The sequence below is a fragment of the Parasteatoda tepidariorum genome, chromosome 10, assembly GCF_982258835.1.
Source record: "Parasteatoda tepidariorum strain Cologne lab strain chromosome 10, Ptep-v5.0, whole genome shotgun sequence".
Classification (NCBI taxonomy): domain Eukaryota; kingdom Metazoa; phylum Arthropoda; class Arachnida; order Araneae; family Theridiidae; genus Parasteatoda; species Parasteatoda tepidariorum.
The window spans coordinates 64683889-64696734 of NC_141764.1; the positions used below are offsets into that span (position 1 = coordinate 64683889).

At 27.4% G+C, this 12846-nt stretch overlaps 2 protein-coding genes across 4 annotated transcripts in view; one reads left to right on the forward strand and one right to left on the reverse strand.

Annotated features, from left to right (window-relative positions):
• P5CDh1 (delta-1-Pyrroline-5-carboxylate dehydrogenase 1) overlaps positions 1-12846 on the reverse strand; it is a 51361-nt gene that overhangs the window by 18856 nt on the left and 19659 nt on the right. The window contains exons 1-2 of one of the 3 annotated variants that reach the window (XM_071184020.2): positions 3387-3681; positions 1605-1760 (exon numbers count right to left, since the gene is read on the reverse strand). In XM_071184020.2, coding sequence (XP_071040121.2) covers positions 1605-1760; positions 3387-3488 — 258 coding nt within the window. In that variant the 5' untranslated portion in view covers positions 3489-3681. Of the gene's footprint in view, positions 1-1604; positions 1761-3386; positions 3682-12846 lie in introns of those variants that run through there. The other 2 variants (XM_087154121.1, XM_043042293.3) reach the window with 2 other exon arrangements.
• On the forward strand, positions 4012-12418 carry LOC107449854 (PAXIP1-associated glutamate-rich protein 1). The gene is made up of 3 exons (XM_087154122.1): positions 4012-4404; positions 9020-9105; positions 12132-12418. Exons 1-3 carry the CDS (start codon positions 4151-4153, stop codon positions 12281-12283), a joined length of 492 nt encoding a protein of 163 aa, XP_087010248.1. The 5' UTR covers positions 4012-4150; the 3' UTR covers positions 12284-12418.

Below are 12846 nucleotides of genomic sequence, written 5' to 3' on the forward strand. Positions count from 1 at the left end.
TAAATTTGAATATAAAAATTAAAAATTATAATAATTTATCCTATAACTTAGATAAGATGCTAATAAATGTTAGGAGAATTATAATCAGCTTATATGTACAGAACAAAGATAAAAGAATCCTTGAATTATTAGGGTACTTCAGAAAAATTTAAACATAATTGCAGACTACAGTATGACTTAACTAAGATATTCTGCAAAAATTCAATTTTGCAAGAAATAATTTAATTTGAATTTCAATAATTAATATGACCAACAATCTGAGATTAATCCTTTTTCTGTTATGTAGTAAGAAGTAACCAGAAATACTGACCTTTAGATACAAAATCAAATTGATTATATTTCAGGCTTTTCCCTATCCATACTCTTTAACCAGGAGGAATCCAATAATAGTTGAAAAACAGAAATTAAAGTTCATTTATATATTTCTCAAAATTGTCAATTTGGCATGAAACTAATTAGAAACTAGACTGGCCACTATTTCTTTTGATGGTCATGCACATGGACAGTCACATTTGCACATAGTCTTTTATCTACGTAAAAAGAATTTTTTTCTTTTCGTTTTCATATTATAAGCTAAAGAAAGATACAGCGGTTAAGTATTCTTTTTAATTTTCCGTCATAGTTGAAAAGCTTTGAAGCTTTCTAAATATTTTGCAAATTGGAAAATTCATAAAATGGAATTTACTTTTACGTTTTAAAAAAAGCTATTGGGTATTCGAGAAATTCTGTTGAGCCAATAATTTTATGAGATCTAATATTTATTGAGTGTATAAAAGAAACAAAATAATAGATATTAAACATTAAGGAAGAATTACAGGTTAAACAAAGTTTCTTTCATTGGTGAATCTAATAGCAGAAATATATTTAATGATCTGCGGGTATTGTACAACAAACAACTGCACGAATAACATTAATATACAAAAATATTTCTGTTTTTAGGATTTTAATTAAGTAAACAACTTTATCTAGAGGTACACACATCAATTGCAGTTTCTAATGATTAATTTAAAATTTTTTTAAGACTTTCTAAGATGCATTTATAACATCTACATGTAGTTTGGAGGAAGTGTTTATAATCACCAAATTCATACATTTATATCCTCCATATGCCATAAAATATTAAATAAAAATAAAATTATGTTTTTTTATCTACTTTTCAGAATGTAGTACAAAATTTCTCTCTTAACAATGATATAATAAAATTATATTTTATTTTTTAACTGTCATTGAACAGTCGGCCCAAGTTAAGGGTTTACGACTACTAATGTTCAACTCCGTAGCCTTGTTATTTTGAACCCAATCCAGAAGACAAGGGAACTCGTGGATCAAATATTGGGAGAAATTTGTTTTCCTGGAGGATTTTTGACGGAACTAACCCGGATTTGTGTTACATGGAGAGGAAGACCACAAGAACCTTCCACGGTTTGCCTGGTGGCAAGGGGACTCTAACCCATGATCCGTCTGGGGATATTTCACATCAGCACTGTGGTCGGTGCAAGCCGTATGCAGAGCCCAGTTCACCTCATTCAAAGGCGAGCGCTCTAGCTCCTGAGCCTCGCAGTTCTAATTAGATTATATGTGATAAATTTAGTTATTATTCTTACTTGTCCAAGCATTGTGGTGGCATTTAAATCCATTCGATATTTCCCACTGACAAGATCAGCTGCTTTATGGAACAACGAGATTTTTTCAGTCAGAGGTGTTCTCTCCCATTCTGTTCTTACTTTCTGGCTTTCTGTAATTGCACTTCTGATCATTTCCTAAAGGAACAAATAAGGTTTTTTTTCATAAAAAAATTATAAATTCATATTTTAACAATACTGGTTAACCAAAATGTAAAAACATTTGCATAATGATTCGCCAATGAATACTTACAGGAAAAAAAAAACTATTTTAAATTAAAGAAAAAGACTCCAGAGCTCATAAATAAATGACACATGAAATTTAATCTGCCGTTCCGGTGGCCAAGTGGTTAGCGTGCCTGACTGCGAAGCCAATGGCTGTGGGTTTGAATCCCACTCAGAGCATGGATGATTCTTTGTGTGTTGTGTGAATGTGGTCCACCCTATGAACGGGTATTTGTGGCAGTGTGGCGTGGGTAATGTTGCTCACCTTCGTGACTTTGGTTTACAAGTGCTAACTAGGTAACAATAAATGACCAACACTTCCGACATCTTCTAAGATGTAGAACAAAAGTTCAGTGCCAGCCGTTATTTGAAAAAAATAATAATCTTTTTCTTAAGGTTTTTATTCGCCCCATTCTGATAAACTTATATTAACATTCCCTAAACTAATTTTTAACCTTTTTCTTTCGACATTGTGCGAAAACAAATTTCAATAACAAAACAAGGAAGAGATAAATACCACTAATCACAAAACATTCTTAAGACATAACAAATCAGGACTTTCAACTTTAATGAATAACTTTCGGTCTAAATATAACCTAAAATGCAAACAAACTGTTGGTAAAACAAAAATTGATGGCTATGATTCATGAAAAACCTTCCCCCGTTTTTTCCGATGATTTTCTTCCCACAGACATTGACAATAACTGCCAATGTGGGATTTGAACTGTACATATGTGCACAGCTTAGAGAGATCTCCATATTCATCAAAATAATGACCAAGTTTGAGACAAGCAGGTAGTAGTAACTGATAATGGCTCAAAACTGAATAAAGTTTTATTTCCCTTTTTAGCAATAGCTTACTACCACTTACTGTTATGATAAATTTTTATCATATTAGAAAAATAAGAAATTTTTAGAGAAAACATTAAGTAGCACAGTTGGTTATACCTTTCATAAAGGGCAACTAGAACATAGGCTGTTTGTCACATTACAACAATGGTACTAATCAGTAAATGCTATTATACTTCACTTAAAAAACGCAGTTTTATTACTTTGATAAGATTCTTTCTTTGCAATCAATACTACTCAAAATCTCTTTAAACATATAACAAAAAATCTTAATCATTTTATTTTTAGTTAATAGAATTAAATCAATGATTTTAAATATACACATTCTCTATATATTTATTTTAGTTTATAGAATTAAATCAATGATTTTTACTATTGACATTCTCTATATTTAAACACTTTTAACCGCAAACTTCAAAAGTTGATTGAATGAATGTGTAGTTAAATTATACAAAAGCCTACAGCAAAAAAATAACAATTTGTATTTACTCATTGAACCAACACTAAAACCTATCAATTGAAAACAAAAAAAAGGAGAGCAACAAACAAAAAAGTATTAAAATATTATATTTCATAACAAAACAAAATTTTATTTTATTATCGTTGTGGGGAGAGTAGATATCGACTATGTCAACCGTCATCTATGAAAAGGTACCCCAACATAGAATCGAGTTAACATGTCTTACATACTAAGTTATTGGAATTGTATTTTTGTAGTGGTAGACACACTACAGTACAGTAGAGAATTATATCTGATAGAATTCGATGAACAGATTCCACTAGTTGATTCATTGCTGTTTTTCGAGAAGACGGGAGAGCTGCATTAAGATCACCGCACTTTTGAGTGCTGAACGTGAGTGCTACGGTCGTGGTCGCTCCTAGGTTGCCATTAGCAGTCGTGATTATATAGTAGCAACAGCGCAAGGAGTTGGATAATGTCGCAGTTACAAGTCAACTGTTAAATGTGGTCCATCCCTTGAAGTAGGCGTGTTCAAATCGAAGTGGGAGTTTCTGTCTTAATATTTTTCCTTTTTATTTAATAAAAATATTTTTTAAAATTTCCGCGATTCCTTTTTTCAGAACTATGTTTAATATAGTTTTCAGTTCCATATAGTTTTCTAACTTAAAAATCTATATGAAAATCGAGAGAGAAACTAACGTACTTCCGTCCTCTATGACTCTCCGCACATTAGAGGGGAAAGCATCTGAAGTGTTGCCATAGGTAGAGAGTTCTGCTCTACGCCACCTACAGTTCATTTCGACTATTCCGATGCGCAGAAACACCGATGCAAGCTACAAGCTTGTTTCAAAATTTAAATAAATATCTTAAGACATTCTCCAAAGCTTTACTGCTGTTTGTTTATTGCGAAAAGTTCTGCTGCATTCATAAACGAAGTTAAATAAAAATTGAATTGTGTATTATTCTCTTCTTATCGTTAATTAAAATTTTTTTTATGGAAGGAGCTGAATCCGATTCGGAAGATTGGGTTATTAATTGTAGTGATGAGGAATTAGTATCAACTTCAGAAACACAGGAATCTTGGGAGCCAAGTCCACAAGAAATATTGAATATGTATGAAATTCTTGAATCCAACAGTGTTTTGGAGTTAGAATGGCGATGTCCTGGCCGAAGATCTCCAAGTGTTAATTCGAATAAATCAGATTTGTTAGAGAAAGGTTCAATATCGGATGAAGATAGCAATAAACAGTTAGTAAAAAGCTCATTCCTTAAAACTTTTAAAATATTTTTATTTAATAATATTTTCAATTAAAGTATCAAAAGTACATTAAATTCTCACTCAGCTAGCCTCCATGATCTCCTTTTAATAATATAAACATACAATAAAATGTTCAAACGCCATATCGTTTTATAAACTGTTTAAAATGCAATTCTGGTACATGCATACTACAATGCCTGATCTATAACCTATTTATTTTTTGTTAAATAGCCACTGTCAGTTTATTAAGTATATTTTACTGTGATGTTTTAGAAAAAACAAATTTTGTTTTTTAAGTAAATGATTAAACAAAAGTACAAACTCAAATATGTAATTATTCATTACATATTTAATATACATTATTTGATTCTGATAAATTGTGAGTATCATATTAAAATATATATATATATATATTTTTTAAAAAAACAACACTGTTGCCAGATTTAGATTATGCTAGATTTGCTTACTTTTCCAAATATATTGTAGCATATTCTACATCAAAATTGCATAGATCAAAACAAGGACAGAATAGCATATTTCATGAATATTGCATAGATCAGAACATGATATATATATGCTTGTATGTCATTTAGTAAAGAATACAATATAGGATGACCAATTAATCAAGCCAAATATGGTTACACAAAAGAAAAGAATATTAATTTATAAATATATGCCTTGAGTTAACAATTCTGCTGTTAGAAACATTATTCGTATTGTAATAATATAAATGGCAGGGCGGGTCGACCTGGGAACCAGCTTCGAAGGTTTGAGAAAAAATTGTGTTTTGCTGACTTAAGTTTAACCAAATTTTGATTTATGCTGAATTTAAATTATCTTCTAGTACTAATTCTGAGGGAATGACAATTACTTATGTGTTTTGTTATGCATAATTTTTATTTATAATTTAAGCTAAAGTAGGAAATAATAATATTAAAATTCAACAGGGTTGGCAGAATAGGGTGCAGAAAAAAGTTCTTTTATATTAAATTTATTATATTAAATTTACCTTATGCTGTACAAGTAGAAGGTATTTATTTTAGGAATGCTTTAAAAAATTTGTATTTATTTTAATAATTTTATTGTTTTTATTTTATCATTTCAAGTTTAAATCAAATATATAAAATATCCAATTATTCAAAAAATTTAAAGTTGTTTTATATTGCTTGGATGCAACTATAATACTGTTATCAAGCAATTACGTAATTTTTCGGAATCATTATAATTTATATTAATTCCATCATTGTTTTCTAAATATTTTTTTTTAAATTTTGAATTAGGGTGACCTGGGGTAATTCCTGATCAAAAAATGTAAACATCTATTTTGTGAAAAAACTATTCAAGATAAAATTTTAATATTTATTGGAAGTTTGAGGCTATATGAGATGAGTCCTATGCCACCTTCTTTTGTTTGAAGATCTAATTAGAATTTGAAAGATTTTAAATTTTTAGTGATCAAGAATTACCCCTGGTCATGATCATTTCTGGGGTAATTACTGATAACCAGTTTTTATTGTAAAGGGGCTGTTTAAAAATAATTATATAATGGTAATTAACATATAAGACATCAAGATCAAACAAATAAACAAAAAAGACATGTTTAAGCAGCTAATAAAACAATATATTTAAAAGCAAGAAAGATAAGCACTTTAAATTTTCCAAAAATCTTTGCATCGTGCCATACATTGTAGGCAATCAGCCAACTCATTCTCATGTTCTGCTGAAATATAAGAGAGTTCCCACATGGGTTACTTTTGCTGGATTTTTTAACTTCATTAAGTGAAAGTGTAAAGTTAAGTAAGGTCAACTCAACAGCTCCGGCAGCAGCTTTCACATTGAAATTTTCATTTTTAATCATTAAAAGAAATTCACTAATTTTGCTTTCTAGAAGCTTAGTATCATTTTTAGGCCAATAATTTCTCACCATATTTATACTAGGCTAATTAATAAACTTAAGAATTATTCTAACAATGTACGAACATAAAATTAAGATCGAAGCAAGGTAAAACAAACCAGAGATGGTGCAAATCAGAATACAGTCTTGTATACAGTTAAAAACAAATTTTGTGATGACAGTTAAAATATATTTTATAGTTGTTCCACTTAATAAATATGAACTGTTATTTAAGAAAATGTAATTAGCTACTTATTAGCTATTTTATATACTATTTATAAGAAGAAATGACAATGATCAGGAATTACCCCAGTGATCAATAATTACCCCATCTGTAGGGGGCAACATTTGATATAGTTTCCTATAAACAATTATAATGTTTACAGTAGATATGAAACAATTAAACAAAAGCTAATTCTACTTTTATATCAAAGAAAAAGAAAATAACTCAAAATAATTATTATTAAGAGAAGGAAGGGGATCTTTGCAGAAATGTGCACATTTTGAAACCGATCTTTGAAATGGAAAATACAGAAAGCAGTTTAAAAGATACTTATTTTGTTAGATTAAACAAAAAACTATTATTAAGTAAATGTAGTTATACTTTAGTAAAGTGTACAAGCATACTTGTCCATGTCTCAAATTTAGAAAAAAATAATTTTTTTAAATAAAACTTAGGTGATCATTATTTACCCCAGAAACAGAGTGATCGTGAATTACCCCGGGTCACCCTATGAGAAGTTATGTTCTCCATTATTTGGCATAATTCTGTTATGAATCAATTTTTTTCTTTGCTCCAATATTCTTTCAATATATAATATTAAAAATTTTATTTATCTATTTTTTTGTATTTTATGCAGTTATTTTTGTTATGTTTCATTTACTGATCTTCTATCTAGATTTTTTTGTTTGTTTTTTAAAGGTTGATTTATGTTTTGCTTTCCTTATGTGTTTTTTTTCCCCCACCTTCAAAACTAAAGTTCATGAGTCACAGTAGCTGATGGCATTGATTTTGATTTTATGGAATTTCATTTCACATGCAAGTCAAAAAATTAAAAGAAAAAATATTCTAAATTCCTTTTTACATGGCCTTACAATGCAAAGTATTATTTAAATTTTGAATCTAGAAATAAAAAATGCTAAATAGCTTAGTTTTAAATGTTTATAACTTTAAAAATAAAATATTTCACATAAAAAATTATAAACATATTTAGGCTGCAGGAAAGACCTGCACTAGTGGAGTAAAATTATTTTTAAATTTTTATTGTACTTATGAAGATATTCCGCGCAGTATTCAAACATATATACATTTTATGTAATAAATTTCTGACTTTTAAATTTTTGTAGTTTTATTCCTATTTTATCATTTTGACTTAATCAATATTTTTATTTAGTTATAAGTTTGTTTTCATTAAATTGTGTTATTTTTGATAAAAATATGCACTAGTTAATTATTAAGCAGAAAGAATATTGTTTATTTATATTGTGTAATTTGTATTGTACATTAAACTAAATTATTAATAAAAAAGAATCTCATTTTTTTTTATTTACATAAAATTGTTTTGAAAATTAAATAGCATTTCCACTTTATTATAAACCAGTATTCTCAATAAATGTCCTTTTATATTTTCATGGACTTCAGGGTGACGAGTTAAAATTCTACCCATGGTGTCAAAAGACTTTGCCTGAAATGTATAGATATTTCTCTCACATATTTCATGAAATACTTTCATTAAAATATTTAAATTGCCTGGTTTTGGTCAGTTCTCTGTGTTGTCATGATTACAACAAAGACTTATTAATCAACTGTGTTGTCATGATTGCAACACAGATTTACTATTATTTTATTAAAGTATCCCAATTTTATTAAAATTGGCTTTTAATAATTTTGTATCTATCTGTACTCGTTCTATAATGGCTAAATATTTTGAAAAGACAGTTGATTAATGCATCAGCAAAATGACTATATTTATACACTGTTTTGCAGTACCTTACAGAAGTCATGTATTTTTTTAAAAAAAAACTCTTTTTTTTATTTTTGTTTAGTTTAAAAATATAACATTCAAAATTGTGAGTCATATGCTTATATAAGTCAGAAAATCATAAGAGACATTCATTTTATAAATTTGTAAGACAAAACTGGAATTTTGAGAAAATAAAGTAATGACCCAGCGATTTTTAACAGTTTTTTTCTTAATTCTTTAAATCTCAAATAATATTTTAAATTTAAAAAAAAAAAAAATTATTTTGAAAATTATTTTACTATAAAATTAAATGTTGTGAATCAGATGTCTATGTAAATCAGAAAAGCCAAAAATAAATAAATAAAAAGCAATACATTGCTAAAATTGAAATTCTGAAAAAAGGAACCATTCACCCCAAGATTTTCTAATTAAAATCAGTTTTTATCTTAATTTTTTAAAATTTCAATTGCTATTTTAGTAAAGTAGTGAAATTATTTATTTATTTTGTTTTGCACCATTAAACATGCTCTCTTATTTTTGCCTTAAATCTAATGAAATTCCTGATATTAGTCTCATAGTTGCTTTTGTAAAAATAATAAATAAATAAAATAAAATTGTAGTTCAAAATTATGCATTTTCTTAAACTTGTGTGTAGATTAAAACTTATCTCTCACATTATTTATATTTTTACTAAAATTGGCTGCTTATGAACACCATTTTTACTTAACTAATGTTTTAACTTTTCAGAGTGGAGCCAAATGAATTTGATTTTGATGATGAATTTGGTTCAGAACGACCCTCCCTGAAGTTATCTGCCCGCAAACGAAATAATGGTACGAATTACAACATTTTATTTTAGAATTATATGATGAGTTGGTAATTATCTGCCACTACATGTCAAAAATATAAATGCATTATTTTTTTAATATAATTATTCACTTATTATATTATCATTGCAAAGTCGCATTGCAAACATTATAAATTTTTTGGAATTTTTCGAATTGCAAACATTATAATTTTTTGGTGTTGTCAACATGTATTTTAATTAAATTAATTATTATTAAAATTTTAACTTTTTTTCATATTTATGTTATTTTTAATACAATTTCTTTCTTTGTTGTCAACCACTTCTTTCTGTATGGTTTTATGTGGTAACACTGCACTAGAGCTATTTTATTAGGCTATTAATGGCAGCATAGGATTCACCATAATGGTCAAAAGAAAATACTGTGCATTGCCGTCACTACTTAAAAATGATTCATATCTAAGGGCAGATCATAGCACTTTCTTCCCAACATGCTCCTAATCACTCAATTGTGTTGGGAGTGTTTTCTCTGAAACTGCTTGTGTAATTATATTAGAGTGAATTTAAAACCAAAAAGGCCTGATCCTAGTTATTACAATTCTATCAGACATCCTGTCTTTATACAAAAACACGAACCCCTGCCCAAGCTGTGGTAAAGCCAAACTCACCCCCCCCCTCGACTGGACAATCCTTTCCTTCAGAAAGACTAAAGGGGTGGGCTATTCTTCGTAATTCAATTTTGTTCCAACTTGCAAAACTTTAAACCCAGTGTTTTTGCAAAGTAATAGTTTGTTGTGTTACTGCAAAATGTATTGTTTTTATGAGTAAAAATGTTTATATGTATAAAAGCTAGTAATTTGGTTTTTAGTCTGATAATGGTAATCACAATGTACTAAATTAAGTTAATTAATTATATTTGTTTCTTTTGTTGGTGAAAACGTATTTTATATGTATAGCGATTCTCATACAAACTTAATTTCACAATAAAATGTAAAAATATGTAAGTAACTTATTGCATTATCTTTGAACATTTGCTTAAAATTTGTAGTAAAAAAGTACAGGCAAAGCTCGCTAAGAGCTAGATAAATAAGTACAATGATGCAGATTTGCACAGAACCTGATAACATATAAAACTGGCCCTGAATATATAGATTTAAAATTGTTTAATTTATACAAGAGGGAAAATACCATATTAGCATGTAAAAATATTTTAAGACACATTTATATGTAATATTTTAAGAGCAGTTAAGTGCTAAAAAATTAAACTGCCTCTTAGTAAAAAACATATACATCTGCTAATATTTAAAAAAATCTCAGTTTCATAATTTTTTGCAACAAAATATTAATGTAGTAAGTTGGAAATAAAGGTATGACTTTTAAGAAAATGAGAAAGTTAAAAAAAATAATAAGAATAAATTGAAGATGTTTCATAAAATTTGGTTTTGATTTATAATGTTTTTTTTTACAAAAAATTTCAATTTCCTCACTTTTTTAATTGTTTAATTTTTGTAAGAATTAATATTTTTCAGTTTTCTTTTAAAGTAGTTAGCCAGAAAGACAGGATACTCAGCAACAGTTGATAAAATATAATTATTTAATTCAGAATTTTATCATGAATGTACAGAATTATTTTATAATCTTGAATTATACTTAGACTTATTTATGTTACTTGTAATTTCAAATAAGAACTCAATTTTTGAGAGATAAAAATACAATTAAAAGAAAAAAATTAGATAAAAGTTTAGTAAAACTAATAATTTAGCTTGACTAATTGAGCCAATGATGAAACGCTAGAAACTATTAAATGTTATACTATGTTGTTGACCAGTATTTTTGAAAACTCTATCTAAGGAAGTTGCTTGCAGATGAAAATGAGCATATTGAGACATCAAGTTCTTTAAGGTAAAATCACTATATATTGGACATTGTATTAACACCTACTATTGTCTAGTATAAGGGAAATAAAAAAAAGAAATTCCAATTTAAAACATATTTTTTAAATAATTTGTTTGATGTTGATTTTAAAATTTTATAATTAATGAAAGCAATTTAACCAAAAATAGAATTCATAGTAATGTGAGTAAATAATAACAATAGAATTAAAAATATAATTACTTGCTACTCCAAAAAAAAAACAGTATTGAAAGTTTGTTAACATTATTTTAAAATTTTTATCCTCATATTCGGTTATTAAAAAAGTTTACATTGTGCTAGAATAATGTTTTATTCAATAAATTAGATCCCTGTTTTATAACGCAAAAAACATTATTTTTTAAGTTTTTGTTATAATTTTGGATTAAGTTTTACTTAACCCATTAAAAAAGGTTTGGGCAGATGTAGTTTGTAAAATATTCAGAGCTCTTTGCTGCAAGTTAAATGAGTTATCAAAACAAGAAGAAGAAAAAAAACCTTCAAAAAGTGTTTCAAAGTCATCCTAATTTGTAATATTTTTTCTGGTAATTTTTATTTTATTTATTTATTATTAAAAAAAACTTGCCAATTCTATGTTTAAAAAATTTACCCTTTTTGTAATCACTCAATCAATTTATTTTTTAAATATGAGTAATTTCTGAATGCAACACATGATATTACTTTTACAGTCATGCTTAATTTTTACTAAACATTTGAATTTTTGTGTCATCTGGGTGCTTCAAAATGGGCATTTTATTTTCTAATTTTCTATACTTCTACAGTGAATACATAAACATTTTATTAAAGAGAAAGTATTGCTTATATTTTGTTGAATCATAGCTCTTGATAAGTTTAGTTGTTAATTTCAATTAGAACCCAAATAAAAATGGTTACCTTCATTAAAATTGGGCACTTAAAAACTAAATCATAATTAGTTGTTAATTTTTCATTTTTTCTTACAAATTAACCTAACTAGTATATATTATGTCTGTGTGCTCATTGCTAATCAACTTTTAATGTCTTTGCACACAAGTTTGTTTACGTGTACTTAAATGTATGATGTCCACCTTCTAAGATAATTTTATCAAAAAATTCTTTCAATTCTTTTCAAAAATATTTGAAATTGTCTAATTATTGTTTCAGCTACCAGTGCACAAAAAAGAGTTGCAAGACTAGATAAAGTAATGTTTGATATCCAAAGACATCGTAAACTAGATGAACTGGAATTGCAAAAAAGTTTATCAGACTCTACTTGTTCCAGCCCTTCTTCAAAAACTGAACAAAAGACATCATGAGTGCGTTGTATACCTTGCACTTAATTCTTAATTTATGAGTTCATATTATCGTGTAAATATAAAATTTGTTAGTGCCCATGCCATTCATTATTGTAATTTGTAATTATTGAAATAAATAATGTATGTTTTCAAAAACTATTTTTGTTTTGTTTAAAGATTTAAACACTCATCACAAAGCCTGGATAATTATTCTGATAAACTGCTTTTTTAAAATGGTGATAAGCTCTATTTTAAATATCAACAACAAAGTTTAAATTATTCATTTTACATAGAATTTTAATGAATTGAGTACAAACTTCCTACCAATCTGATCACCTACCGACACCATAAATATAGAGTAATCTTCTAGACTTCATGGTATATAAACCTTACTATTTGGGTTGACTCAGGCAAATGTATAAATGAACAGAAAAAACAATAAAAATTACAAAAACAGCCTTCTTTTGTCGAACATTTTTCTCTTAAAAAAAGTTTTAGGATACAGAAGGAATTACATATCTGAAAATTATGCCACCAAAAAGCAACTTTGTTATTTCAAGCAAGTTTGGGCTCCATTTTGAGAA

Coding starts and splice junctions, on each gene's coding strand:
- LOC107449854 (XM_087154122.1), top strand. CDS start 4,151: ATGGAAGGAGCTGAATCCGATTCGGAAGATTGGGTTATTAATTGTAGT. Junction 4,405..9,019: donor GATGAAGATAGCAATAAACA/GTTAGTAAAAAG, acceptor TTAACTTTTCAG/AGTGGAGCCAAATGAATTTG. Junction 9,106..12,131: donor TGCCCGCAAACGAAATAATG/GTACGAATTACA, acceptor TTATTGTTTCAG/CTACCAGTGCACAAAAAAGA.